Source organism: Glossina fuscipes, unplaced genomic scaffold (assembly GCF_014805625.2).
Source record: "Glossina fuscipes isolate IAEA_lab_2018 unplaced genomic scaffold, Yale_Gfus_2 2, whole genome shotgun sequence".
NCBI lineage: Eukaryota > Metazoa > Arthropoda > Insecta > Diptera > Glossinidae > Glossina > Glossina fuscipes.
In genome coordinates, this window is record NW_023998416.1 from 999,078 (window position 1) to 1,026,708 (window position 27,631).

The 27,631-nt window shown below is 32.2% G+C and overlaps 1 protein-coding gene across 7 annotated transcripts in view; it reads right to left on the minus strand.

Moving 5' to 3' along the window:
• Positions 1–2,116: 2,116 nt before the first annotated feature.
• The window catches only part of LOC119633042 (GYF domain-containing protein gyf-1), a 103,792-nt gene continuing 78,277 nt past the window's right edge, over positions 2,117–27,631 (minus strand). For 5 of the 7 annotated variants that reach the window (XM_038026235.1, XM_038026236.1, XM_038026234.1 and 2 more), the window contains exons 3-7: positions 5,942–6,111; positions 5,683–5,868; positions 5,444–5,590; positions 4,953–5,108; positions 2,117–2,323 (exon numbers count right to left, since the gene is read on the minus strand). In XM_038026235.1, coding sequence (XP_037882163.1) covers positions 2,240–2,323; positions 4,953–5,108; positions 5,444–5,590; positions 5,683–5,868; positions 5,942–6,111 — 743 coding nt within the window. In that variant the 3' untranslated portion in view covers positions 2,117–2,239. Of the gene's footprint in view, positions 2,324–4,952; positions 5,109–5,443; positions 5,591–5,682; positions 5,869–5,941; positions 6,112–17,484; positions 17,802–27,631 lie in introns of those variants that run through there. The other 2 variants (XM_038026237.1, XM_038026238.1) reach the window with 2 other exon arrangements.

Sequence of the window (27,631 nt, forward strand, 5' to 3'; positions counted from 1 at the left end):
TTTGTTTAAATATATATCAAAGTATTACGTTTTATATATAGATTAAATAGACAAAATATTTTTATTAAGCTTTTTTTTTTTATTGTATTATATTTTATAAGTATGTTTATATATATTTTTTTATGTAAATTTATTACTTTACTTATTTCCTTCTTTGATGATGGTTATTATTTATTTAGTTTATAAAGTATTAAAAAAAAATCAAAAATTTGCTTTATCAAAAATTTTCAAAATTTAAATAAAACCCAAAAAAAAAATTTTTTTTTTTTTTTAAAAGATTTCATTTTATTTTTATTATTATTATTATTATATTTTTTGTTTAAGCATTTCTTTAAGTAGAAAAGGGTATAACTTAAGCACATATCAAATTAATTTAATTAAAAATATCATAAATGTATTTAGAAATGTATGCGAAGATAGACAATAGACGGCAATCGCTTTCCAGAAAATCAGGCTTCTTGATGGCATCTATTGACATATGCGTAAATTCGTTGAATGAATATCTTTCCTTGTTTTTTTTTTTTTTTGCTCTATTTTATATATAATAAATTTGAAATTTAACGCAGATTTGTACAAGCGGTCTTAAACAGGTAGTAGCCCGTTCAGATCTGCATTGTTAACTGACAGAACGGCTGCCTAGATACATAAATCTGAACAAATAAAGTTAAATGATGTGAGGAAACGCCAGGAGACGTCAGCTTATTCAATACCCACACGCCTAAGAAAAGAAAGGCATGGCTGTCAACCTGGAGAAGCGAACCTGGTTTGCATAAGTGTCATTAAATTTAAAGTGATTAGAAATTAGAAGTGAAGGCTACGTGCCGGGAGGATGCTAATGAGCACACAAAAATATCTAAGCCTTATTTTCTAGATATCTGCTCGAATAGATCGGAATATCGTGCTTTGAGGAAATGGCCAACATGGTGATAGGTATTTTAAGAAATGGAAAGGAAATTTGGAAATTTGCTAGAATTTTTTATAAACATTTCTCTCTGCGACCGGATGATGTGGATGAAAAAAGCTTCAAAAACAACAGTTGAAATGTACGAATGAGCGAATAAGAGCGAAAGGCTACTTTCATTTTTAGAATATCCGCCGGATCTGTGTCATTTTTATCAGTTTATTTAGCTAACCTGAAAAGGGTATTATAAAATGTACACCCTATCTTAATTGTATATTATAAGGCGCTTAGTTTCACGTCTAGCCAGGAATGTGAAGATAGAACATCTCGAAAAATGCGTAAACGAATTTGATTGTGCTGATGTTTTGAAATGAAGTTCCCAGTGCTTGACTACTACCAAAGACTTGTGTAGAAAATTCTAAAAACTTTGAGAAATGTGTAAGAGTGTGCACATAGAACTATTTCTGAGAAAAAATATTTTTCGAATAATTTTTTCTTTTGTCTCATATGATACTTTTTACAACAAATAGACTCATACCATATGACTGCCGGATCGATAATTGAAATTTTTGACAAGAGTGTAACTCAGTCGTTTTGCTCATTAAGAATTGTTGAATGCTTTCAATAAAAACATTGTGTTCAATAAATTATCGGTTAATAAACGTGCAAAACTTATACAAATAAATTCAAGGTTGTCTCATTATTATTATTATTATTATTATTGTTATTATTGTTGTTGTTCGTATTTAAGATAAGTGAATGACAGTTTTTAATATAAGAGATTCTAGCTGTCTTAGTGTTAGGTAAAGCGGGAGATTTTTATTTCTTACTTTGATTTAGGTTTTTTTTTTTTTTTTTTTTTTAAGTAAATATTAGCAGCATTTCTTAAAAGTATACATATATATATATATATTTTCCACTTCATTATTAATTAGTATTGTTAATGAAAATTAAATGGCTTTTTTTTTTCTGCTGTTACTATAATAATTCAAGAGAAGGATTATATGCGTTTACATGTTGTTCAATATATAATCGGGATGTTTGCTTTTTTATTTTTATTTATTTTTTTTATTTTGCTTGATTTTTTTAAATAATTTTGCAAATTAAACGGTTTCTCTGGGGTTTGTGTTGGTATTTTGAAATTTTATCTTGAAAACCGTAAATATTATATTCATTTTATTATTCTTGAAATACAAGTTTGTTTTCCTTTCTATTATTTATTTTTTTCTTTTTAATCATTTTAAAGCAGTTTTTCTTTTGTTAGTTCAAGTGTAAATTTAATGAAATTTTACGTTTTAAAGTTTTGTATTGTGTATGTTGACGTGGGCGGCATTTTTTCTAGCCGGATGAGGCAATAGCTGTGCCTTTATTCTCCTCACATAGGGCAGCCTTATTTTGACGTACCATCTCAGCACGACGTTCCTGCATTTTGAAAAATTATAATTAATTTTAACATTCTTAGTGCAATTTTTTCTTATTATAAAAAAAAAAAAAAAAAAAAAAAAAAAAATTAAATAACATTAATCTTTGAGTACCAAACATAGAGCATTTTTTTTTTTTTTTTTTGAACTTCACTCTTTAATAAGTCAACCGACTCATGCTTATTGGAGCGCGCAATGAATTTATGTAAGCAATGGATGAAAATGAAATATTTTGAAATTTTATAATGAGAAAGAAACATACTTAAGCAAACTCTGCCTTGTCTCCTATAATCTAAAACATGCAGATGCTTCTCACGGTTGCAGAAGTCTCAAAAAGGAATTTATTCTGAAAATCCCCTTATAATGACTATTGTTTACTTTAAACGTATAGTATATATACATATATGTATTCCTTTCCGTTCGTTGTTTTATTTATGATTTTTTTTTTGTGTTTACTTTAAACAACCACTACAAGCATTTAAGGTGCAACACATAATAATAATAATAACAGTTTTTCCTTACTGCACACATGTTTTTTCTACTGACATCCAGACTTATGTCGATGTAACAAGCTTTTTGAAAATGTCGTCAATCTTTAATTTCCAAACTTGGCACGAGAAGAATGATAAATACTTTCCTGAAGAATTTTTCATGATTCTCGCATAAACGAAAATGTGATTGAAAGATATCGAATTGCGACGAAAAAATTTCAATTAATTAATGAGAAAGAATAAAATTTTGAAATCACCAATAAAACCTACCGAAAAGTCTCTTGACGCAATGCAAGCGTTCTGGCCCCATTACTTATTGCGGCTGTCTTATAACTGATAGTGTGAGAAAAGTATTCACACTTTAGTACAATTTTCAGTAAGAATGAAAACAGCATGTGCTGAATGTGGAAGTTATATTTGCATATTCAACAAGGTCGAATAAAACCCAAAAGGGTTTAAAATAGGCTCAGGTCTTATTATACCGGCAGATTTAGAATCATTTTCTGAATTGATTTAATCATGTCTGTCCATCTGTCCGTCTTATGTCAGTCAATGGCGACACGCTATCATTTATGAGATATTTTGTGGAAATTTAGATATGCTAGTGTGTTTTTGGCTGAGAGACGTCTCCTATTGAAAATGAATACGATCGGACCATATTTATAAAAAACTCCCCACATAAAGCCTTCTTTTGAAAAAATCTTTACATGACAAAAGTTGCAATTTTCAAAATTTCTCGATAAAACTTGCTCAGTAATGGTATGTGAGTATACCAAAATTATATAGAAAATTTGGATCAGATTGACGGATGTTTTGAAAAGGACGCTCCTAAAGTAAAACATAAAGTGAGAATATATCTAATTCCGTGATCCACAATCCACAGCAGATAAAAGGATAATAATTTCTGTACACATTCTACGAGCGATTCTACAGCACACGTACGAAAATGAAAAAATAGCCACGTCGACGCAATATATGGAGTAACGAAATTTAGTCTTTCTCGTTTTCAGTGAGACAAAGTAAGCTGGATATTAAAAAATTGGTAAGAGATGAATATAATTTTCTTACTCTGCAAACTATCCAAACTGGTTTACGTTTAGTCGACCTTTCGAAGTAGAGGAAGTAGCAAACTATTGAAGAAGTGGAGAATTCCTCTTTGAATAATTTCTGCTAATTAATCTACCCATGTATTTTATGCAAATGCATTAACAATAAGATGGCAGCAAAATTAATTTGACACATACAATGATATAGCATGCGACATACACATATAAAATTGGAATTAAAGGCTAAATCCTGCATAAAAATAATCTGTCCGTCACTTAAAATCATGTCCCTAATATTCCACAAGGGCCCCAAAATTATATCAGTTATCGGCCAATAATCTACAAAATATGGCAAATAGTGATCCGAAATTTGAAAAACGAAACAAAACCGTTGGAAAATCTTGAAAACAAATAAGATTTGCTCCAGAACGATTAAAACTTTCACACGCTTACCGCTAAGGTATAAAAATATGTACAGAATGTATGTAAGTACAGAAAGAAGAATCCATCAAATTTATGTATAGAGTATTTTGATTAGCGTCAAATTCTAAATCGACATAGTTCGTTCGTCAGTGTATCGTGTCCTACACGACGCCCAGATGAGCTAAAGATGTCTGTCCGTCTGTTCGCGTGTTCGTCTGATGTCTCTCCATGTATTTTTGTGTTCATCACACAGATCGCAGTTTATGAGATATTTTGATCAAATTTGGCGTCAAAGTGTTTTGACCCAAAGACGAGTGCTATTGAAAATAGTCTTACTGTGCAGGCATCAAAACCTCCCCGCCAACTGATGTTTTCAAAATGAATTAGGAAGTCTGCAACTTTTCTATGTCCGCCCTAAGACAATGTGTCTTTTTTTTTTGGTTATTAATAATGGTACAGCATATTGCGCAGCGCACTTTGAGATGATTTTAAAATTAAAATATAAATTATAGAACAAATAAAAAAACAAATAAATAAAAAAATAGAAAACGAAAATAAAAAAAAAAAAAACAACAAAATTGTACATTCAATCAGTAAATAATTTACATATATAAAGAGGAAAATTATAAAATTAATAAATAAATTATTTTGAAAAATGTGAAAAACGTACTAGTTTATGGACTTTTTCGATTTTCTTTTGTATTTCCTTTTCACGATTTTGCTCAGCTGTATACAATTTATTTTCAATAATGCGGGCCTTCTCCTCGATTTTTTGTGATTCCAATTGATCGATTTGATTTTTGATTTCGGCAATTTTAATAGTGTTCTAAAATTAAATGTATACAGAATTTATACAAAAAAACAACAATGATAAACACAATGAATCGAATGAAATGATTAAAAATGTAATTAAAGCTAAGAAGAATAATACACATATATAGTAAAAATAAAAAAAGTAAAAATCTTCGAAAAATTCAAAATTAAAATATGCGAAATGAGTGTGCCTAAACAAAAAACATAACCTTCAAAATTTATATATGAAAGAATTTTGGACAAAAAACAAAATCAAACTCTAAGCCTATCTTTAGTGCTCTTGAAGTGCGGATTGTTGTCTATTTATTTTGCCAAAGTGACTTCTTTTCAATGCCAAGTTTTACTCACATGTTCCTTGAGACGTTCAAGCATTTTCTTAATATTTTCATCACGCAATGTCTGAGCCGACTTCAATTTCTCTTCGATAGCAATTTTTTCAACATATTTTTGATGTTCTAATTGTTCGCGAGTCTTTTCAATTTCTTGAGAGTGTATCTGTTTTAGTAAAAAAAAAAAAATAAATTTTTTGAAAAGCTTTAATTAAATTAAGTTTTTATTATTATTATTATTATTATTTTTGAAAATACCTTCAATTTCTCCTTAAGATCACTAATAATGGCCTCACGTTTCTCTACATGTTGTTCCATTTTAGTTTCTAAATTCTCCTTGGTTTGATTGATGAACTCATTAGTGATTTCATCTTTTTTGCGAGTGGCTTCCTCAATTTTAGCCAATTTATAAGATAAGTCAGCCATTTTCTTTTGTTCCAAAGACTGAAATCATTAATTTGTCGGAATTAAAATCATTAAGGAAACTTTTGCAAATTGATTATATACGCTCTCTTACAATACGTCTTTCTTCGGCGGCCTTTAGTTTATTTTCAATCTCCTCGGCTGAAACATTTTTACCGGGTGTAACCGGCTTTTTGGGTACAGCTACATTTGGAGCCGGCTCAGCCAAAATCACCTCATAACTTAAGCCCCCACGTGATTTCTCCTGGCAACGTATTTCAGTGGCTATAGGAAATAGAAAATGAAAAAGCGATTAATTAAATATTTCACTTACGTCATTTAGACGAAAAAAAAAAAACTTGAATAGAAGAACTTTTAACATTTAGATCAAGCTTTAGACTTTATCCTTTAGGCATTTCGCTGCGAAAAACTTTTCTCTTTCTTTGAATATCCATGTGTCCCGTGTTTGCGTAATTCGTAGCAAAATTCTAATGGATCCTTTAGTAATTCTTCACTTTTTAAATAGAAGAAAAGCAAAAGCCTGTCTTCCCCATCAATTTCTCTTTTTTACATCCATCACGAAGAGGTTAGAGACTTTACGCATTATGTTAAAGCGTTTATAGAAGGACGCTTCGAAGATCCTGTAAAGTACCTGATCTGTGTCAAATTCTCTTCCTACCTAAGCATGTCTGTCTGTCCCATCTGGCATGCAGATTGTAGATAGTCGTTGTGGGTATAAAAGATTTTGACACAATTCGCAAACGCATAAAAAAAAAAAAACCAAAAATATGTTTTTAAAAATGATTTGTAAAATGTTAACATCAAATATGATCTTTGCATGTAGTTTGATTTTTTACTTTGGCGAAGAAAAAAGACTGCTGATGCCCCATTAAAGATATGCGTTGTGTATTGAGAGGATGATGTTAGTGAAAATAAGATTTGCAGAGTTTATGATATTCGACTGAACCAGGACATGGAAGCTCTCCTTTTTTTTTATTATATGGCCGACCGTTCGGAGGAAGTCCTCTATTAGTGTAATAGGGAGACGGTCGGAAAGAGATGAGGAAGAGGAAGAGATAGGGAAGTGCTGCAGTCTAGTGGATGTGTGCACAATTATTAAGTTACGGCGTCATCGACTGAGCACTGACTTTGTGTTCACGATTTTCTTCAACTATCTACCCAGGAGTATATTGATTGATTCCAACTACAAGAACTGTTGGATGTGAGCTTCACTTTGCAATTTCTTGAAGGCATTTTCGGCAGTTTGATGTCGAAGCAATCAAGTAAAATTTTCATTGCGAACTTAGTTTACGACATTATACGTAGACACAATAATATTTTATGTATATATAGTATCTAAATATAATAAATTGCGTTAATGGGATGCTCGTAAAAAAAAAAGTCCTTTTCACAGCTCATATATCACATTTTTATTGTTGCTGTATGCGATGGGCAGGTGTGCGACTTGTATTAATTACTTTTCGCAAAAGTGGTAGAGAAAAATTGAACGGCAAAAAACTATACAACGCATATTCATAAAAGGAAAACGATAAAATGGTTCAGTTAAGGTGACCAAACAAAGTTCTTTTTTGTCGGTTGTAGTCGGCCTTATTTAAAGTAAACAAGTACAATCATAGTAGGGGGCCACGGTCCACCATTAATACATTTATTTATAATATAAGAACTTTTTAAAATAAGCCGGATCGATCCGAACCATTTTCAATAGTGTTCGCCCTTGGACCAATATATGTCAATTTGCGAATTTCATTTGTAGGTTGGACACAAGAAAGAAGACGGACAGACGGGCGGACATACAAATTTACATAATAGTATAATAATTGTTATGATAAAAGGTACATCTAGTTTAAGTCGTTCTGCGTGTTGCATACATTCACACAAACTTAATATACCGTTATACCACAGCCGGTATACGTTATGAAAAGAAAGTAGAAAAGTTCACTAAGCACAAAACGAAAAAAAAAAAAAAAATTTGTTTTGAAAGTTAGGGCTCGTAAAAAGAACTTATAAAAATTCCCATGCGTACAAAAAACATTTGATTATCTTAGTCCTTCGTTACATATCAAAAACGGCGGAAAGGGTTAAAATATTCAAATATTTTGGTAGCTACGATTGCACATTGAAGAGAAATTCTATATGACACATTTGACTTATGCCGAAAATGGAGCTTACTCGGTTTAGATTTCTGTGTTCGGTTTTTGAAAAATTGCTCTCTATTAATTTACACAAAAATATATTCCTTTTTTTTTTCTTCTTCAACATTGATGCGTTATGTGAAACACACATATCCTCACTTGATGCTAAAAACAATTCCAAATGTTTTCTCGCATAAAATTATTTCAGCTTTTTTTTTCTTTGTTTTTAATGACAATGCTTTCAACGTTTAATTCAACTCGGTGCTCCGTGGAGCACCAAATGTTGTTTCTCTTTTCAATTCTTATGACCTAAAAGTGACCACAAACCGCAAACATACTAAATAAGCTTACGTACAAAATTGGGTGGAAATAGTTCCGAAAAGCGAAATTTGAATTTGTTTAGCTTGAAAGGGGAATTTTCATACAGATTTACATAATCTAAGCGAATATTGGTGGAATTTTCTGCTTTGACCGCACAAGGGTCTCCAATTTGACGATTTTCCCATAATCGGTTTATGTTTACATAAAAAATTTTAAACGTTTGTTAAAATTGCTACCGAAAAATAAAATTTCAACTTGTTCAGCTTGCTTGAAAGGTGTTTTCATATAGATTCATGAGGTGTTCACAAGAATATCCTACGCTAATTAATTTGAACGGAGTAGGCTTCCAAATTCAGTCCTACCTTTATGCTATCTACTTAACCGACCTGTGTTACGACGTTGGCGCAGTTCTGTTAACGGCGTTGGTAAATGTCTTTAGTAGTTAACCTCTTGATGATCTTGGTCACATATGTGGACGCGTAGATTTTTTAAAATTATAGTTACTTCCATTAGTCAAAGGAAGAAAAATTTGAGAAATTCAAACTCTATTGCTTAATGCACTGGTAGCTGTACCTACGGTGTTCAGTTGGTTGGTCCAGTAGGAAGAAAAAAGAAAATAAAGCAAGAAAAAAAGCATCGTCCCTGAAGAGGTTAAATTCGCAATTTATCTTCACACTTGGGGCATTAAGGATGTACACTTCCGTTTACAATTTACAATTTATTTCGCTTCGATATCACGACTCGACTCTCTTTACTCAATTCTTTTTGCCTTCTGCAAAGACGCCGCTTATATGCCCTCTTGTAAGCAAGTTGTCATTACCTAAATTCAGCGTGATATTTCTAATCCGCTACCCTGTTAATCTATTTTCCGCTGAATTTCTGCCAGTTGTTGTCAATCTTGCCTCCAGTCGCCAGCTGCATGAAATAATGTACTTTTGCTTTTACGCTTCCTCAGCATTTAGTTTCTTAGAAAACCGATTGATTTTCATGAAAGTCCAAATCATGAAAAATGGCCTTTTCCTAACAAGATTTACATTTTGCGAATATAAGTAAATAATTTTTTGCGAATTGTTGTTAATGTTTTCGCCAGAGAAGTAGGCCTGGACTAGCAAGGCTCCGCTTCGAAGTTAAGAAAAACTTAACAATAGAGTCACTACCTCGACTATATTTAAAATTAAAATAATTCTTTTTTATACCCACCCACTGAAGACCGGGGATATATTCCTTTTATTTTCTTCCATAAAGAAAGCTTCAGGGATTGAAATTTTGAATGGTGAATAAGCCATGTCTGTCCGTTGGCGTAGCGATTGTTGTTGGCGCTCTTTTGGTGGCAAAAATGGAGATATCGACTTCAAATTTGACAGAAACATTGGAAGTTTTTGTACGCACGTTGATGGTGAAAATGGGCTAAATTGATCAGAGCAGAAGCTCACAGTGGAGTGTAAACTGAACGCAACTCCGTTTTTCCAAGCAAAAAAAATGTGTTCTTCGAAAATTATAAAAGTTCGAAAGCTAAAAATTTCCACATTTACTTTACAGAAGTGTGTAGTTTTTACGTGCAATAAATTGACCATGCCCACATAAAGTCACAATTAATTTTTACAGTTTTCATGTTTATTTATCATAAGGCAAAGAAGACAGAATTCTTAAAACCATTTTATACATTGCTGAAATGAATACATACATATTATCTGCCTAAAACTCGGTTAATCCTAAAATAAATATCGTAGACACCGCCTGAGCTGATGGATTAATTTTTTTCTTAATAATACCAGCGATATGGGTATCAAATAAAAGAACATGGAGAGCAGAATGCGAAAAGCATTGTGGTGGGTATGCGACATTCGGTCCCCATTGAATATAGCTTTTTTACTTTTTTCTTTCTAAAATAGAACAGTGTAAAGTTTACTTATTTCGTAATATTCGTATATAATATTAAATTTATTTCTTCTCTATATTTTCATGCAATGAATTGAATTCTTTTTGTTGTTTAACTTTAACTTACGTATATCCTAAAATCTCTTTGAAAAAAAAAAAATCAAATTGATGAGACATGTCAATAACGCGATAATAATAGATGCACAATCAAGTAGAGCAACCACAATACATGCCACATGAAATGCGACAAAGCTTAAAAAAAATCTCCCCATTTCTTTTTCTTTACTTTACCTAAATTCTATGAAATATACCCATGTGCTTAATACTTTCAACCACAATATTCATAAGCCGCATCTCGCTTTTGCCTCGACAAGGACTATCATGTTCGACTAATGCTTTTAACATCGTGTTTTACACATTCACACAAGTCGCTGCTGTGTGATGAAATATTCTCGAAATTTTGTTTTTTTTTTTTTTTTATGTCGCTTTTCTTACTTTCTCCCTAATGCTAAATATTGTCTCTATACGAAAGTAATTTAATTAAATGCAAATTAAAATGCTTTTATGAATATTAAAATTCTTTTATTATCAACGAGTTTCATGCGCCTCTGCTCCTTGTTATTATTTGTTGGATGTGATATTAGATACAATTGCAATGCGAAAAATTTCGCCATGAGCAAATAATAAAGAGTAATACTCTCTCTCTTCCCCTCGAAATGAATTTTGAATACTTATACAAATGGATTAAAATGGTAGCAATTTTTTTTTTTTTTTTTGCACCAATGCAGCACAAAATGTACTACGGTGATCAAAAATTAAGACCAATTTAAGTGTATTTTTGTCAATTCTATTCATAATCCCAAATCCATTTCGTCGCCTTGAAAGTAATCCTCCTCTGGTATTATTCACTTAAGTCAATGTTTTTTTCTAATCCTCAGAACAGTTGTTATAGCCGATTTCCGGAATGGCCTTCAAAGCCTTCTGCGAGTTAGCTTGTTCCAGCGTTTTTATTATCCTAATTTTAATAAAAAAATTATTTTTAGAGAATTGATGGAATGAATTAAAGTAAAAATTGTAAAATTTATTCAGATTTTTTCAGTTTTTTTGTTAAGATGAGATTTATTTTCAAAATAAGTGCAATGAATGGCATCAAGTTTCGTGTTTATTTCAAATTTTACCATGCATATGAATTAATCTCGATCGACTATACTCGTTAGGTGTTCTCGCGTACTTTTTTAGGATGAGTTTTTATAAATTTGCGTCTTGTAGACGTAATAATATTTGCTATCGATCCCAGCAAGTAAAGTTTTGAGAGGAAAAAAATTTACCATACTTTTAGTTGTAAGGTTTTATTTTATTTAATATAGCATACTTTTGGGAATTTGAGTTTATAGAACTTATTTCTAAGAAACTTTTCCCTTTTTTTTTTTCGTTTTAATTGTAAAGAAACTTTACACATGTGTCTTTACAACAAATTCAAAAAAAAAATTTAAATATGAAAAGAGAAACTTGCTAACCTATTATATTTACATATTGAATAGTGTCCTAATGACATGAAAGTCAGTTTATTATATCTCTCTTTTTATTTTGCATAAAAACCATTTTAGAAAAATACAAGTCAAGGTATTTTTTATAGCTACTCATACAAACGTTAAGGTATATCAGACTTAACCGTTTCTTTGCAATAGTCGAGAACAAATATACAAGAGATATGAAGCATTCATTTTTAATTCTTGTAAGGCTCCATATCTCTCTCTCTCTCTACATATGGGCTGACGTTGAAGAAATTATTATCGAGCGTGGAAATAGATTTGTTACGACACAATTTGGAACCTGTGAAAGCCAGAAAAAGACACAGAGTACGTAAAGATATCCATCTTACGATCTATAAGACATGTTGATGGAAAAATTTGCCGCAAACATATCGGAAAGTCAAGTCAAATGATCGCAATCAGGCCTACACGTACTGCATGATAATAGAATATAATCGCACGATATCTTTTAATATATTTCTTTGATAGGGTATCAAAGATTCGGCTTAAGGTGAATAGGATGATTTTCTCACCTATTTTAATTAAAAAATTTTTTAAGTATATTTTACTAATTACGTGTTCATATGCATAAGCATACATATGACCGGAGTTTATTTAAAGGCGTGGGTTTATTAAAAACATAAGTATGCGTAAAAAAATTAATAAAAAACAACCAACAAGACTTGTACTCATTAACACAACGTATACAGCATTTTATTAAATGTACGAAATAATTTCATATAAAATCAAAATGGCGTAAATTTTTCTTTTAAATATATTTTTTAATTATATATCATTTGTGGACGATAAACTGAAAAAGGAATGTCATAAAAATTTTTAGAAAATTTTATGTAAATATATTTTATATGAAGAGGGTTAGTTGCAGATAACGTAGCAGGCTCTTAAGGCGTTAAGTGAAATTAACATTCTGCAAAAAGATTCATGGTCGTTAGGTTTTAAGCAAAGTGCTTTTTAATGTTAATTAACAAATTATAAAAGATGGTTGTTTTATTTCATAACAGTGAACAAATTTATTCGGGATATAAATTTTAAATAGAGAAGACAAACACTTGTAGTTAGCGTCAAAATAGGCTTTCGTTTTTTGTTTTTTTGCCTTTTTCTAATAGATTTAGCAAAAAGTTATGCTACTCATAAAAGTATTTCTTTTGATTGTGGATTACATAATCATTAAAAAGTAAAAGAGAATCTTACATCTGCAACCTATGTTGACGTTTGATGAAATCTTTAACATTTAAAGATTCAATGAAAAGTTGAATTTCATAACATAGAAAAGCGATTGTGAGGTTCTTCAGAGAATCAAGGGATTAATTAAATATCACTTTCTTCGCTTACAGTTTAGCAGCATTTATGTATAGCGTAGTGCGGCTCACCCTTAAATATTCTACACCATCCAACAGTTATTCACATAGCGACTCTTCAAAATAAGGGGTTATGTCCAGATCATTTGCAATAGCATTCATCCTTGAGCCAAAACAAGTCAATGCATGAAAAAATCTCAAAAATTGCGACTTGCAGGTTGAACACAAGAATACAAGATATATAGATGAGTAGACTATGTCATTTTCTAAATCGATCGATCTCGTGTCTTACTGTGTCTTGCATATATCCGCCAAAACTTAATGTACCTTTGTACCGCAAGTTGTGTAGGGTAAACATATTCGAAAGATAAGAACGAAATTACTTTTTAATGAAAATTTTTCCTGCGATAAACTCTGTCGAGTGTTCTGTGCATATGCCGCGGATCAATTTTAATAATCTTCCGTCAAATAATATCGGGCATATATCAATGTGTTAACGTGAGGAAATGGGTATTTGCTCTTCTTCAAATCGAATTTCAAAGCGCTATGTACAACATGCGTTCTATCGATCTATTGTTTTCAAGATATTTGGTGAAGATTATGCCATGTGCTTAATATATATTTTTCTCGCCGATAGGTGCAACGTCGCATGCTTTGGTGCCCTTTTACCTTCTGCCCTTCTCCAACCTTCAAATTATATATAAAATGTCATCATATAACTTTCTTTGCAAGTTGCATTTGTTTAATGACACCACGTTTTTGGTCGCTTCGGACGGTTTTCGACGATGACTCCGTCCACTGGGCATGTTGTGATGAATCCATGCTTCATCCATTGTCAAATATCGCATGAAAAAATTCCTTTTATTTCATTCAAATAACGTCAGCCAGCGCTCGAAAATCATCAACACATTGTTGTCAGACGTGGCAAGCAGTTCGAGCAGATCTTTCTCATGAACAAATGTTTATGCGTGATAGTAAATACGCTGTCTTTTCATATCCTTAAGGTCTCAGCTACCTCTAGCAATTTTACTGTTGGATCTCCCAAAAAGATTTTGTGCATGTTTTTGTGACTTCTGGAACAGTTGCCAAAACAAAAGCATCGCGAAAAAAACTGTAACTTGTTAGCTAACTGCCAGAAAGTCATGAAAGTTTGACATGTATCGTTTAAAGGTTGCTACTATTTAGAAATTATGTGGGCCTACCAAGAGTGATGCCACTGATACATGACAGACAAGAGTGTTTACTGAGCACTTAAGACTTTAATCCTTAAATTTATTTCTCTTTCCAAAATAGTCTTTAACCACAACGTGAAATTCATTGTTTTCCTTTATGGAAGAAATGGTCAAAGTCGTTAACATTCTACGTTTTCCAAATCAGTTGTAACTTATAGAATGCCATGAAATTTGTGATGAGGTCATTTATTTTATCTGAGATTCCAAAAATGTGGTTTTGTTTGTGTCTCCCTCTCTCTTTAGTTAACTCATTTATTAAGCGTTGTACACTGTAATGATTTCATCAATCTCATATACCACCGCGACTAAATAATGAGATGAATTTGTTCATAAAATGAAAAATTTTTGTTCATTCTTCCAAACGAATCTCATTGCTTCCAAAGTACTCCCTAATCAACATAAAGCAGTTATTTCATATGAACATCAAAGCAGTCATAGAAGTCTTTTTCTAGAAGGGCCTTAAATAATGGGTCGTATTGAAAAGCCTCCACGATCCCTTCCACAAGTACGAGCTTCTTTTTGTAGTCTGCTCTTTTCCAACGGTTCCAAGTTGCCTCGTAGTTGATGCTTAGTGCCTCCGCTATTTTCTGACAGCTTGCATGCCTCTCTCTGCCAGTAACTGCGAGATGCATCTATAACATCGAAATGTCCGGAAAGGGATCGGGCAGACCGGTCCTGGGTCCTTCGTTCAATCACAGCATTCTCAACGCATAGTTCACAAATTTTCTTTTTGCAGTGTTTTCACATTTTTTAATAGTAGAAAAGCATTACATAACGTACTTCTTCAGATATTTCACTTATTTTCGAATTAATATAACTTTTTACACGAGCAAAGAATAGGAAACCTATTTTCACAAGAAATGTAAGCTGAAATGTCACCTTTTAATCACATGTTCGTTTGAGACAAACCGGTCAATTTTGCCCGATATATAGGCATCAACACCATACCTCGGAGAATTTTCGATATGACCTAACACTTTTCGCAATTCAGCTTTTATCTCCTCAATTGGAAGCAGACAGAAGGCACACAGTTTTAAATAAAGCGAATGTGTTAGAGCAGGCCAATGCAGTGCTGGACAGTGCGTTATCGCGGTAACCAGAATTGTCTGGCCTGGCCTTTCCAGGCGTTTAGTTTCAGGCAAACGACGCATAACACTCAAACAATATTCTTTGGTAACGGTTTGGTCTGGAGGATGTAGTTCATAATGAACCATATCGTCACAATCAAAGAAAATTGTGAACACGATCTAGATTTTGGACTTTGTGGTGCTTTTACGGTCCGGCAAAGATCCATTTCACGACATCTTGATAGTAACTAATCATTGTTTTGTAGATACAGTAAAAATCGAAAAACTCATTTTTATGTAAGTCTGCACCAATTGAATATATTGACATGAAGCTTCACATACAGTGCTACCAACCAACAAAAAAAAAATTGATTTCATAGTGGGTCGTGTAGTTTAAACGAAAAATTCATCTCAATCTTTGATCAGAGTAATATATTGGTAGGCCTGTTAGAATTTCGTGCTTCCCCCTTCCGTGCACTTCTGCGTGAAGTGAACAAAAAAATATATGGAAGTTAAAATATTAAAATAAAAAAAAAAAAATATGCAATACGAGAAAATCGTAAGTAAAAAGATTCTACTGCACGTTTTAATGTTTTGATACCATCATCTAATCAAATATATATATAAAGTGAGACAATTACATTTGACTGTGGCCAAATCTTTTATTTCCATCACACTTTTCCGAAAAAAAAAAACACCAAAAAATATATAATTTCGATAAACTATAATACTGACTGTTTTTTTTCTATCTTTGTACCGGTACTATAGGATCCCTATACGATCTACATGAGAAGTTTTATCGCTTTATTTATAATAGGATGGAATGAGCAAAAAAACTCAATTCTTTGGCTTTCGAAAACGGAGGTGTTCTCAGTCGAAGTGACTTTATGGGTGTGGTCTTTGACCGACTTTTTGTGTTACAGATTGAAGCTGCTGACACCTCGTAAATTTTCGATCGATATAAACATGCCCGTTTGTCTGTCTGTGCAGTTGTATAAAGCCCATGGGAAACATTGTTCTAACAAAAATGAAGATATCAAAAGCATTCGATGTTCTTGCACTCATGTTGGTATTGAAAACGTGTCAAATCAATCAAAGGATATGTCTACAGTCAAATAGGAATTGAGTTTTTTTTTGCTTACTACTCACAAATTACAGCAGATGCACGACAACTCTCTCCATGTACATCCTATAAAGATAGAATAAATCAGCCATGCCCACCCAATATTGTAGAAATTTTTGTTCAGAAAAGGTAAGAAACGTAGTCACAGCTAAACTGACTTACTTTTGTTACTGCTTACTCTGGTTACACTTGCGGCGTGATTACGCCCCTTGCTGCAATGCATTTAGATAGCTAAATAATGGAATGCATTTAGATAGACAGATATCAGTTATATACTATAACCTTTATTAGTGGCCGGTATTGTGGGCGAGTCATTCAATTTCACAATTGATTTCTAGGTATCAATCAAGTTTTCAGCTTTCTATCTCATTTTTACGACCGCAAACTTTTCTCAGGAGATAAGCAGAAGATAGCAGATAGCAAGGCAAAAAATCTTAACCTAACAAGGAATGGCGGTTATCAACCACCAATGCCTATTCCAGGCTTTTTAGTAACGAAACGACAAATAAGTAACATTGTTTGTGTGTTTGAAGAAAATAATAAATTTATTATATCATACTAGATAGTTGCTGCCAGATGAACAAAACAAGTGTTCAAGCGGAAAATGCTAGGAATGAAAGGCAATATTGACATAATGAAAGCACAAGCAAGATAGACTTCTCACAAATTAATTACTTACGCCGATTTTATTGTTTGTTTTATATCATCTATCGGAGATTGACGTAAGATATTCATTTGGCTATTTTTGTTTCGAATAAGATTCTAAATCACTTGACAATGCTTAAAGAATGTTATAGAAATTGGTCAAAAATATAAATCTTTGAATAGGTTTGTTATGTCCGTTTTGCAAACAGACATGATCTGCCTAAAAATATATTTGATTTAAAAAAAGTAAAAAAAATCAATTGCAATATTTTTCTTTCTGCAAGTCTGCAAAACTGCTGAAGGTATCCTTTGGAGGCCACTGAACTATTTAAGATATTCACTACTGACCGAAACTCGTTTTAAGATAGATAAGATATACTCTACTTACAATTATTAATGGCTACCATTGTTTAATTTAAATAATTTATTTATATTTAATTTTTTAAGGCACTACAATTATCAATTATTATTAAGTTTAGAAAAGAAAACTCAGTCTAAAATATTTAGTAACAACAGCCAGGCATAACAATTGAACACTTGTTAAATTCTTTAGTTAAAATTCGCGAAATTCGTTTAGTTAAAAATGGAGAGTCTTTTTTTTTCATCTGTTTGTTAATAATAGAAAAAATATAATACTTTTAAGCACAATATGCCAACGGTATAACGAGACGACTGATGCGGAGTAACTGAAATTGAATTCCAACAGCTAGCGTACCGACCGTCATATAGCACAAAAGCGTAGAAACAAGAAGAAAAGAAAAGAAGTACGTTAGGACGAAGTGTTTGACGACAAAACGTCTATCGGTACACAACTAACAGCAACGACCGCTAACAAAAACAAGGATATTGTTTTTTTTTTTTTTTTTTTTTTTTTTAAATTGAACGGCAAAAACACTATATATATATATACATATGTAAAGTTATTGTAGCATGTATATGAAAAACATATTATACAGCTAAGTGAACAAAAATTAGTGCATATTTTTTGGCATGTGTTTTACTGCCTTTTACAGTATATGTATATATGGATGTAATGATAATCAGCAATAAAAGCATTTTGGCTCAATAGCCAATAAAGTTATTTTTTTTCTCTTTTTTTTTTTTTTCATTCTTTAAGTTTTTAAAAATAGAAAATTTGATAGCAAAGCAATTCGCACAAATTTTCCTTTTTAATTGTCTTATAAAAATGAAGGTTTAGTTGTTTATTTATTTGCTTTCTTTCGTTACAACATACCTGAATGCATACATATATATATATATATATGGACGGCAAGGATCGTTGTTACTTGCATATGTTATCAACCGCACCATCATACCATAACATATCTTACTTTGGACACAACCAAGGGGTTGGTCAATGGCACCTTCATTGAACCTTTATGATGGTTTTTTTTGACTCTTTTTCCTTTTTCTTTTTTTTTTTTTTTCCTTTGGTTACTAAGGTAATTATTAAGTTGTTTGGAGTTTATCATCACAAGTGAGTGCTACATGGTGTTTGTGAGAGAACGTCACGTATGGCTTGTTTGGTTAGTCAGTTGTTTGCTATGTCAGTGTTGCTAGGGTGAGGTCGGTTTGATATACAAAAAGAAAGAATAGAAAAAAAAAAAAAAACTATGTGTGCGAAATTCCTATAATTTGTTAAAAAAAAAAAAAAAAAAATAGCAGCAATTTTCTCACAATCGATAGGGGTTAAAAAATGCAGAAACCGAAGGCATACGAATAGAAAATAAACGAAAAAAGCAAAAAAAAAAAAAAAAAAACAAACAAACAAAGTAACGGATGTTATTGAAATTATAAAGGAAATTATAAATTCATTGCATTTGCACACACACATTCCCTATAAATACTCGTACATATGTGAAAATATCCATACAGATGTAAACTTAACGAAGGGTAAGCCGTAGTTAAGGTACAAATCAATATTTGCAAATCACTGAGAAGTATATTTATTTTGTCAAACACTAGCGGAAACCCCGTAAACACAGTTATATCTGTGATTTGCATAAATTTTATTGGCTCACTATTATATCTTTACTGCGGTTTTGAGCAATAAATTTGAACATTGGCGAAATAAATGAAATAAAATGAAAATGGTTAGCTTGAAAAGTTACGTCTATGCATAATTCTGTGGCGAAAATTAACTGAAATTTATAAGCAAATTATTTAATCTCATCAATACAAAATTTTCCCCGTTTTTTTCCTTCTTTTCTGATAGAAGAAATCTTTAGCTTTTTTAAAATGACGGGAAAAGTTACACGATTGCGTACATAATACGTAGCAAAAACAATTCAGAATGACATCCTTCGGAATCTCCCTTCGAGATTATAGAAAGGGTCTCAAGTCCATTTCACTTTATATTAGTCGACTACGGTACGTTTGCTTTGTAAGGCTGATTATCGCTTGTAAGAGTATTTGTGAAACCACTTTTGTCACTATGATATTCTTTGATTACTTTTAATACCGTTTTCCATATCGAGCCGTTAAACAACGTAGATCATCATTCTGCGAATTATCCCAGATAAACGACGACCAAAATCGGTTACGTGGCTTTGAAAGGAATGAAAATTTGAGTTGCATACTTTTTGAAATTGCAAACTGCAAGCATGCGTCCCGCCCATTTTATTAACAGCTTTCTCTATGACATGCAATTCTTAAATTTCAAACTTTTAAACATGGTTGGAGCAGTTGGGACATGGGGCGCACATACACAGTTGTGCTTTTCTTATGCCTTGGATAAGGATAACCAATGGTGGCATAATTCGTTGGTTATGATGTGTGCAAGTGTTGATGAAACAAAACAAGATCCCTGCAGCTTTGGTAAATCGATCGCTAACCATAGTCGAAATTGTAGCAGCTCCTGAATGTTTTGGTCTGACAGCGGTTACAATCACGCTTAAAGAGAGAAAAATATACTTTAACGATTATCTGCCTTCCAACATAATCATCAAACCCCTGGGAAATGTTAATTTCAATATCAATTTATTTTGCAACGCCTACAAAGGCGATAAAAGCTTAATCCGTATACAGCTATTCAGCTAGTTGCACACAATGTGCGGGTATTTTCAAAATTAAATTGTACGCTAACCTTAAATTCAACGCATGTTACAGTAGATGTGCGCAATGTGTACAATATGTACTTACAGATTATTGAAGGTAATTAATCTTCGCCTAAAGTCCTAACAGTGCTAAGTCTTGCTAGAAGATTGTTCCAACAATGGGGAATGGCTTTTTAACAACTGAGATCTTTATAAAGGGAATGACAATTTCATGGATCTGCTAAATTGAAATCGCCGATAAAGGAAACTGAAGCTTGATAACATTAAATAGTTGATTTGGAGGTCTAAAATTAAGGTAATCTTCGAAAGAGAATTTTGGAAAAGTTCGAACATAAGAAGATACATGATTTCTCTCCCTCTCTCTCTCTAGTAGATGTTAGCTTAACAAGATTATATAGAAGGTCTCCTACAACCATTTCAATGCAGTATTTTATACACAATGAAGAAAGTGGACGAATTTACGTTTGATTTGATTTATCGGTTGATTTTGATGAGTAAGTAGATCGCATTTACATTGTAGAGTTTTTGAAAAGTTGGACAAACGTTTGTGCTACAGTTATTCATACGGGGGCTAAAGATTAACGGCGGATTGGTCTTCTGCGCTCTATTTTCCACTGAGTCGCATCAGTTGTTGTTTTTGCCACTATTCGTTAAGGATGAATGGCTCCGTTTGGTTGGATTATCTCATAGCATATCCACATTCCACTAATGCATCTTAAATGACACCATCGAATATTAAACTTTAATGTCGGTAAAAACGAAACAACACGAGCATATTTTATCACTTGTCACGTTTTGACAGTTCAGCCTTCGAAACAGGTAGAAAGAATCATAATTCCCGCAAATAGGATATTTTTCAGCATAGAACTCGACTTATTCCAAACTCCAAAAATTCATGTTACAAACACTGCGACGGGGTAACTTACACTGGTCCTGAGAGCTTAGAGAAAGTACCTTCACACGGAGAATTTACAATGACCGGCCAAGTGCTTACGATCTGTAGTGTAAGCAAAAGCTTCTACGGACAATCCGCGTAAAAATTTTTTATGATACAGCCATGGCAGACAAACCTACAAACTTTGCAAAGTAAAGTCAGAATTTTGTCATTCGTATTTTTTATTAATGAAATCTCAAGCGAATAGATTGAGAATTAAAAAAAAAAAATTAAATTAAAATTTCACCTTTTTATTAATAGGTTTAAATTTTCAAAAATATTATTCAGCATCAAATTTACTCTTAAGCCAGACTATATATTATGTAGAAAATGGAAATCCTTTCGTGGCCATCAACCGCTTAACTAAATATGCGGAACATAAAGAAAAAAAAAAAAAAAAAAAAAAAAGAAGAAGAAAATACATGGAAATCATAAAAAATGGCAATTTAGCTTTTTTGGCAAATACTCCTTTTTGGTTGTTGTTTTCTCCTTTTTTTATTTTTTTTTATTAATACTTGCAGTTTGTATAGCTCCAAACTGCTTGACTCGTTGGCTTTTTCAAGTCGTGCTGTTTGCAAGTTTGTGCTGTGCCAAGAAAGAAAAAAAAAAGTCAGCTGTAAAATTGTTGCTATTGCAGTTGATGAATCATCACATCAGCTGTAGAGAGCTTAAAGGCAATCAGATCTACACACACATTGTATTGTATTTGCTCCTTTCAAAGCATATAGTCATGTCTACATATACATATACATATATATATATATTATATATAGATATTAGGTGGAAACACATGAGTTTGGAGCTCAAGATATGTGTTCACATATTCATTGAAAGAGAAAAAAGCCAAAGACGGAATTAAGAGAAGATGTAAAGAAAATATAAATAAAGAGTGCATGATGATGATAGTAAAAATTTTCAATAACATTTTTTTATACAATTTATACATATATAAAAATTAATTGAATTGTTGAATAAATATTGAGTAGAATTGAGTAGAAAACTCAATTATATAAACTGCGAAAAAATCGTTATTAAGTAAAAAAATTTCTGAGTACTTGTCATGAACAATAAATATTATTATTGCATTTATTATCTAAGGCAAAAAAAGCCATTAGACCTGGGGAGCTAGATAAAAAAATAACCGAATTTTTTCGTCCTCTTTAGTCCAACTTTACTATGTTTTATCTTTGTAAATACATCACATTTTCTGTATATATTTTTCTTTTTGCTTTATAGTCGAAAAAAAATGTTTTCCAGTTAAATTTTGTGAAGCATGTAGAAAAATGCCTAACACCAAATAACGTTAAACACCTAAAAGTATGCTCCATTTACCTTTACACCAGTACGTAAGGTGGTGTATATGAACTACCATTACTGCTATCACAACAACATCGACAACAACAACAACTACTACTACTACTACTACAACTAGTACTACTATGTGCTCATTGTGCCGCGCCGTGCCGTATTATTAAAAAGCAAAAAGAAACAGCAAAGCAGAAAAAAAATTTTTTTCCGTGTTATATAATTTTTCTATAGGTGTACCTAAAAACCTTATATACTTTTGTAAATGTATATGTACACATACACGAAAAACTGCCGGCATTTTTTTTGTTTTTTTTTGTTTTTTCTCGTAATCTCTTTCGTCTCTTCAGACATCGCTATTCGTGCATCCTGACTCCAAACCTTTGTACACAAACTAAGAAACTTTAGTAACCATGCGCTACTATAATGCGGTAAAATATTTATAGAAACAAAACCGAAAAAGAAAACTTGTTGTCACGAACAACTTGTTTGTGTTGTAAGCATGTGTACATATATAAAAACAATAGCAACAATACAGTGAAATGAAATGCTAAGAGAATTTTTAACAATTTTTAGTATTCTTTCCGTTCATATCTATTAGGTTCGCATATAAGAAAATCTTTATTAAGCAAAAACTAACCATTAAATATAAAAAGTTTAAGGGAATTTGCAAGAGACGATGGGTTGGGACCATTCCGTACTACATTTTTACTGAAAGCAATAATTTTTAATTGAAAACGAGCTCAACTTCTAACACGTACATTGGCAAAAAACAAATGAATGGACGGACACACAAGACACAATAAAGAAATGAAAAGCATAATAAAGTATCTACAAATATTATTTATCTATATTTATATTGCTTACGATGTTGAATGAAAATTAATTTGCTAAATAGTCCGTTAAGCTGCGAATTTGTGATTAGAATTATATTTGTAACGGATTGTTAGATAGCCATCCAGATGTATTTCAAAATAATCTTATCAGCTACATTTAAAAATTTCAAATTCTTTAAGAATTTCTTCTCATTTTAAATCATGAAGAACGAAAAAGATATGTTGCAAGCGACAAAGAGTCAAGTATACTTACATGATGCCTGATTGGGAAATAGATTGAAGATTCATCCACGCATCGTACTACATACGAACATACAACATTTAAAAGATAGTAAAAAAAAAACTTACTTGCAGACTGCAAGTTTTACTTATATGGGTCGGCTTTTGGGAACGAAAAATTGTCTCAACCTAATTTTTTTTCGCTAATTTAAAATTTTAAATTGTCATCAATGGAAAATTAAAAAGTTACTATTTATGTGTATTGTATGCAGACTCAGGCAATACTCTTGATGATTTTTAATCCTAATCGAGAGAGCAGCGAAGGAACAAATTGCATTAAAGGGAGAAACTTAAAAAAGGAGGATTTCTTGAAAATTTATTCTGGAATGGAAGGAAAAGTAATAGAATAATAATGTTCGAGACGGTTAAGAATATATTTAATTATTCTACAAAAAAATAATATTTCAAGAATTTAAAAAAATGTCAACAGCGGCGCCATTCTACTGCAACGCAATTCCATCCGCCTAGCTGATCGAATAGGTAAAAACCGAGACTGCCAAGCAAGAGTTCGCACGGTCTGATCTCAAGTGCAGTAGAGTTTGCTTCGATCGTGAGCGAGTGCTCAATCGGTAAAAGCATAACACTCACCCATTAGGCACTTACCAACTAAGCTGCAGCAACAATCTTCCTATTTCTTTCCCTACCCTTTCTTCTTTCTGAAACTCGCCCTCTTACACGGTTAATTTGGTCACTTTTAAGGAAAAAAATAAAGGACTTTAAAGCAAGCATTGCAACTGTCCAAAATTTATGTAATATTTAAAAATATAATGTAATATAATAAGAAAAATTGTTAACTAATTTATCGATTTATCGACTTATCCTAGGTGTCTTGCTTTGAAATGTTGTTTTAAAAATATTGGAAAAATTTCGGAAGAAAAATAGCTGTTCTCCGAGTTGAAAAATCGTGCTTCGGGATAAACGCCCTTGGTGTTGTTTGATATCTGTTACATTTATTTTTCCATTATAATCAACTCTTTGTTAAATATTCGCTTCGGCTTGCTTTCCTCGAGCCTCTTACACTCGAAGGAGGAGTCCATCTAGCTGCATATGTCGAAAACCGAATCGCACATTTTAGACGCAGGCATATGTATAATTCTACAGCCGGAATCATAATCAACATCAAAAGCCTTATCGTGAACTTTTAATTTGTTAGCAGCAACGGTGAGAAGTTCCCAGCTTCCTATTTAACATACACAAGCGATCATCTGCATAAAATTGCACTTTTTAATTTCTACACAACAAGGTATAAGAGAATGATATACAGGTATAGTAAGGTTAGCAGAGTACATCGTCTAGATGGGCTTCAGATAGGTCCACTTTGTCCGTCCGCCTTGTTTTTCTTTCGTACGCCTACAAGTCCCAACTTTTTGAATATTTTCATGAGATTTCATATACTGACGTATTTTGTTCCAAGGACGAATGCTATTGAAAATGATTTAGATCGAAACACTTTTCCGAGCACTTCCCATATAAAAAATTGCTTGGAAAAATAGTTTTATGAATAGTTGTGTTATGGGAAGTGCTGTGGAATACTTAACAATGATGTTTTTATTTGCTTTGTTTGAAAATGCTCTTAGAAAAAATCATTGTGAGTGTAGAAGAGAAGTTAGAAATCAACAAGTAAGACATTACGCAGGAATTCTTTGTACGCAGGAAATCTTTTCGTAGAACATAAGGCAAAGCTTGAAAAGAAAACCTTCCAGTGAGTTAGAAATACCTATCACTTTTTTGCACAAACCACAACTCGTTCGCGACTTTTACACATATATTTGTCTGTATATAAGTCGTCGTCGTGGACTTTGTATGCGTATGTTAAACTAAAGAAAACCTTTGTAACATTTATTCTAAGAGATATTATAGTTTAAGGTCGGGGAACTTTCAAGTCATATTATGGCGCGTTTGAAAGGTGAGATTCTATAGATAATAAAAATAACATGCATTATAAAATTTGTAAACTTTGTCTGAGGTAAGTGCGTTTTGAAAATGAGCCAAATTTTGCGAAAAAGTTTGCTATTAATAATATCATTTCGATCAAGGAGCTAGCTCTTCGCTGATGCAAATATTTTTGAAGGCTAATTGCACCCAACTGGTTTATTCATTTCCGTTCAAGAAATTTCGTGTTTAAAGATGCGTCGCCCACTGGTCGATGAAATTCTTCAAAAGTGCTGAGACAAGAGAACACTTTTCATTTCATGACGTCACGGAATGAATAGTAAAAAATCGAACTTTGCGGATTTATATTTGCATGCATTGTTGCTGTAACCAAATCGGGCTGTTCCTATGAAGGTTGACAAGCGGATATGTAACATCAGAAAGACCGATCGATTCACTCCGTATAGTCAATAAACAATGTGCTTAAAGCTCGGAAACGAGTGAAGGTATCCACGTTTGATCATTAAGAGCGTACACATGACATGTTCTGAGCGATTGATCATATTAAAAAAAAAAATTGATTGATCGTAAAAAAAAGGCAGTAAAATTGCGTTCGGCGGTTACCGAATCTTTTATATTCATCACATTTATCCTAACAAAAAAATGCAAAAATTAACCAAGTAATATTGGGTGTGTGCGTGGCTATTGATTTTTTTAGAACATACGTCTCATTGTGTATCTATTGCAATTTGTGAGCAATGAGCCAAATACTCAAAAACCAGAGCTGTTCCCTGCTTACGTTTCTCTGTAGCCAATTTAGCCCCTTTTCAATAGCAATCTGGTCCGAGAATTTTCAATGTGTTTTCCAAATTCGAGGTCGATCCCTTCATTTTTGCGAATGAGGGAAGTTTTATCGTAGATATTACACACATGGACAGACAAAGAATTGGACAGGGACTCCGAACTTGATAGTGATTAAGTTTATATATACTTTGTGGGTCCTTTAAAGCTTTCTTTTGGATATTGTAATCATTTTGAATAAATATGAATATAAATTGAATATGAATATTCGGGTTTCCTTCGGTGATGCGTATATAAAAAAAGGAAGTTAAGAAGGATTTCATTTTTCGTTACGCCAGATCGCATGCATTTCCAATAACTGGATGAAAATTGACAGATCTGCCAAGTTGTTTTGAAGTACCCAAGGTTGTATAGCCCAGACTTTGGCTCGCTTGACTACTATTTATGTCGCATTCTGCAAAGCCTTTTTACTCGTTTAATGTTAAATTCCAAAAGTCTCTTTAGTTTTAAATGGTTGTCATTTTTTAATATTAAAAAAAATCGCACTCAAAAATATACAAAGCATTTTTTGAAAGTCTATCAAAAACTCATTGTTGTCACTGCGTGAACAAAAAAAAAAAAAAAATAAAAAACCCAACAACTATGATATCAAGTGCTAATAGAATAGAAGTTTTAGAAGAGCATGTCTTGCGCCGAAACTTGGACACCTATCGTATCATAGAAAATTTTGTTAACTACAAGTACATGTTCCAGAAGGCTTGTACTTCAACTATTTGAAGATCTGATTATTGATTAAACTGCTTAGCAATATTTTTATCCATTTTCATAAAGTTCCAATCTCTAATTGCAGACGACAGATCGATGGATGCAGTCGACGTTCGATGGACGATTAAGCTAAGTCCAGAGTTTACATTGAGTAGATCTTCTTTTACAAACAGGATAATAATATTAGTATACTTGTATTTTATGAGAGTGAACATAAAAAAAATGATAGTTTTAATCAATCCATCTCGCTTTATTCATATAATTTTAATAAGAGAAAAACCTAAAAACGTTTCTTTATAAAACGAATTTATCCATATATATATATATGTACTAACACCAGATGTATAAATACTGGAAAAGTCTGAGTGCATAGTCAAGCAATATTGCGAAGCATTTATGTTTATATATATACTAATGTATATGCAAAGAGACGAAATGAAACGAAACGACAGACACTTCAACCATTTATTTATTTTCAACAGCTAGTGTGTAAGAGAAAAACATTTTATTTATACAATAGCAGCAGCAACAACAACAACAACAACAACAACAACAACAACAACAACAATATTAAAATAAGGATTATTATTATGATAACGGCAACAATGTTACGCTCATTCAGTCTACGTTGAATGAATATCCGAGCAAATATCATACACATATGTACGGATATGTAGACAAGCGAAT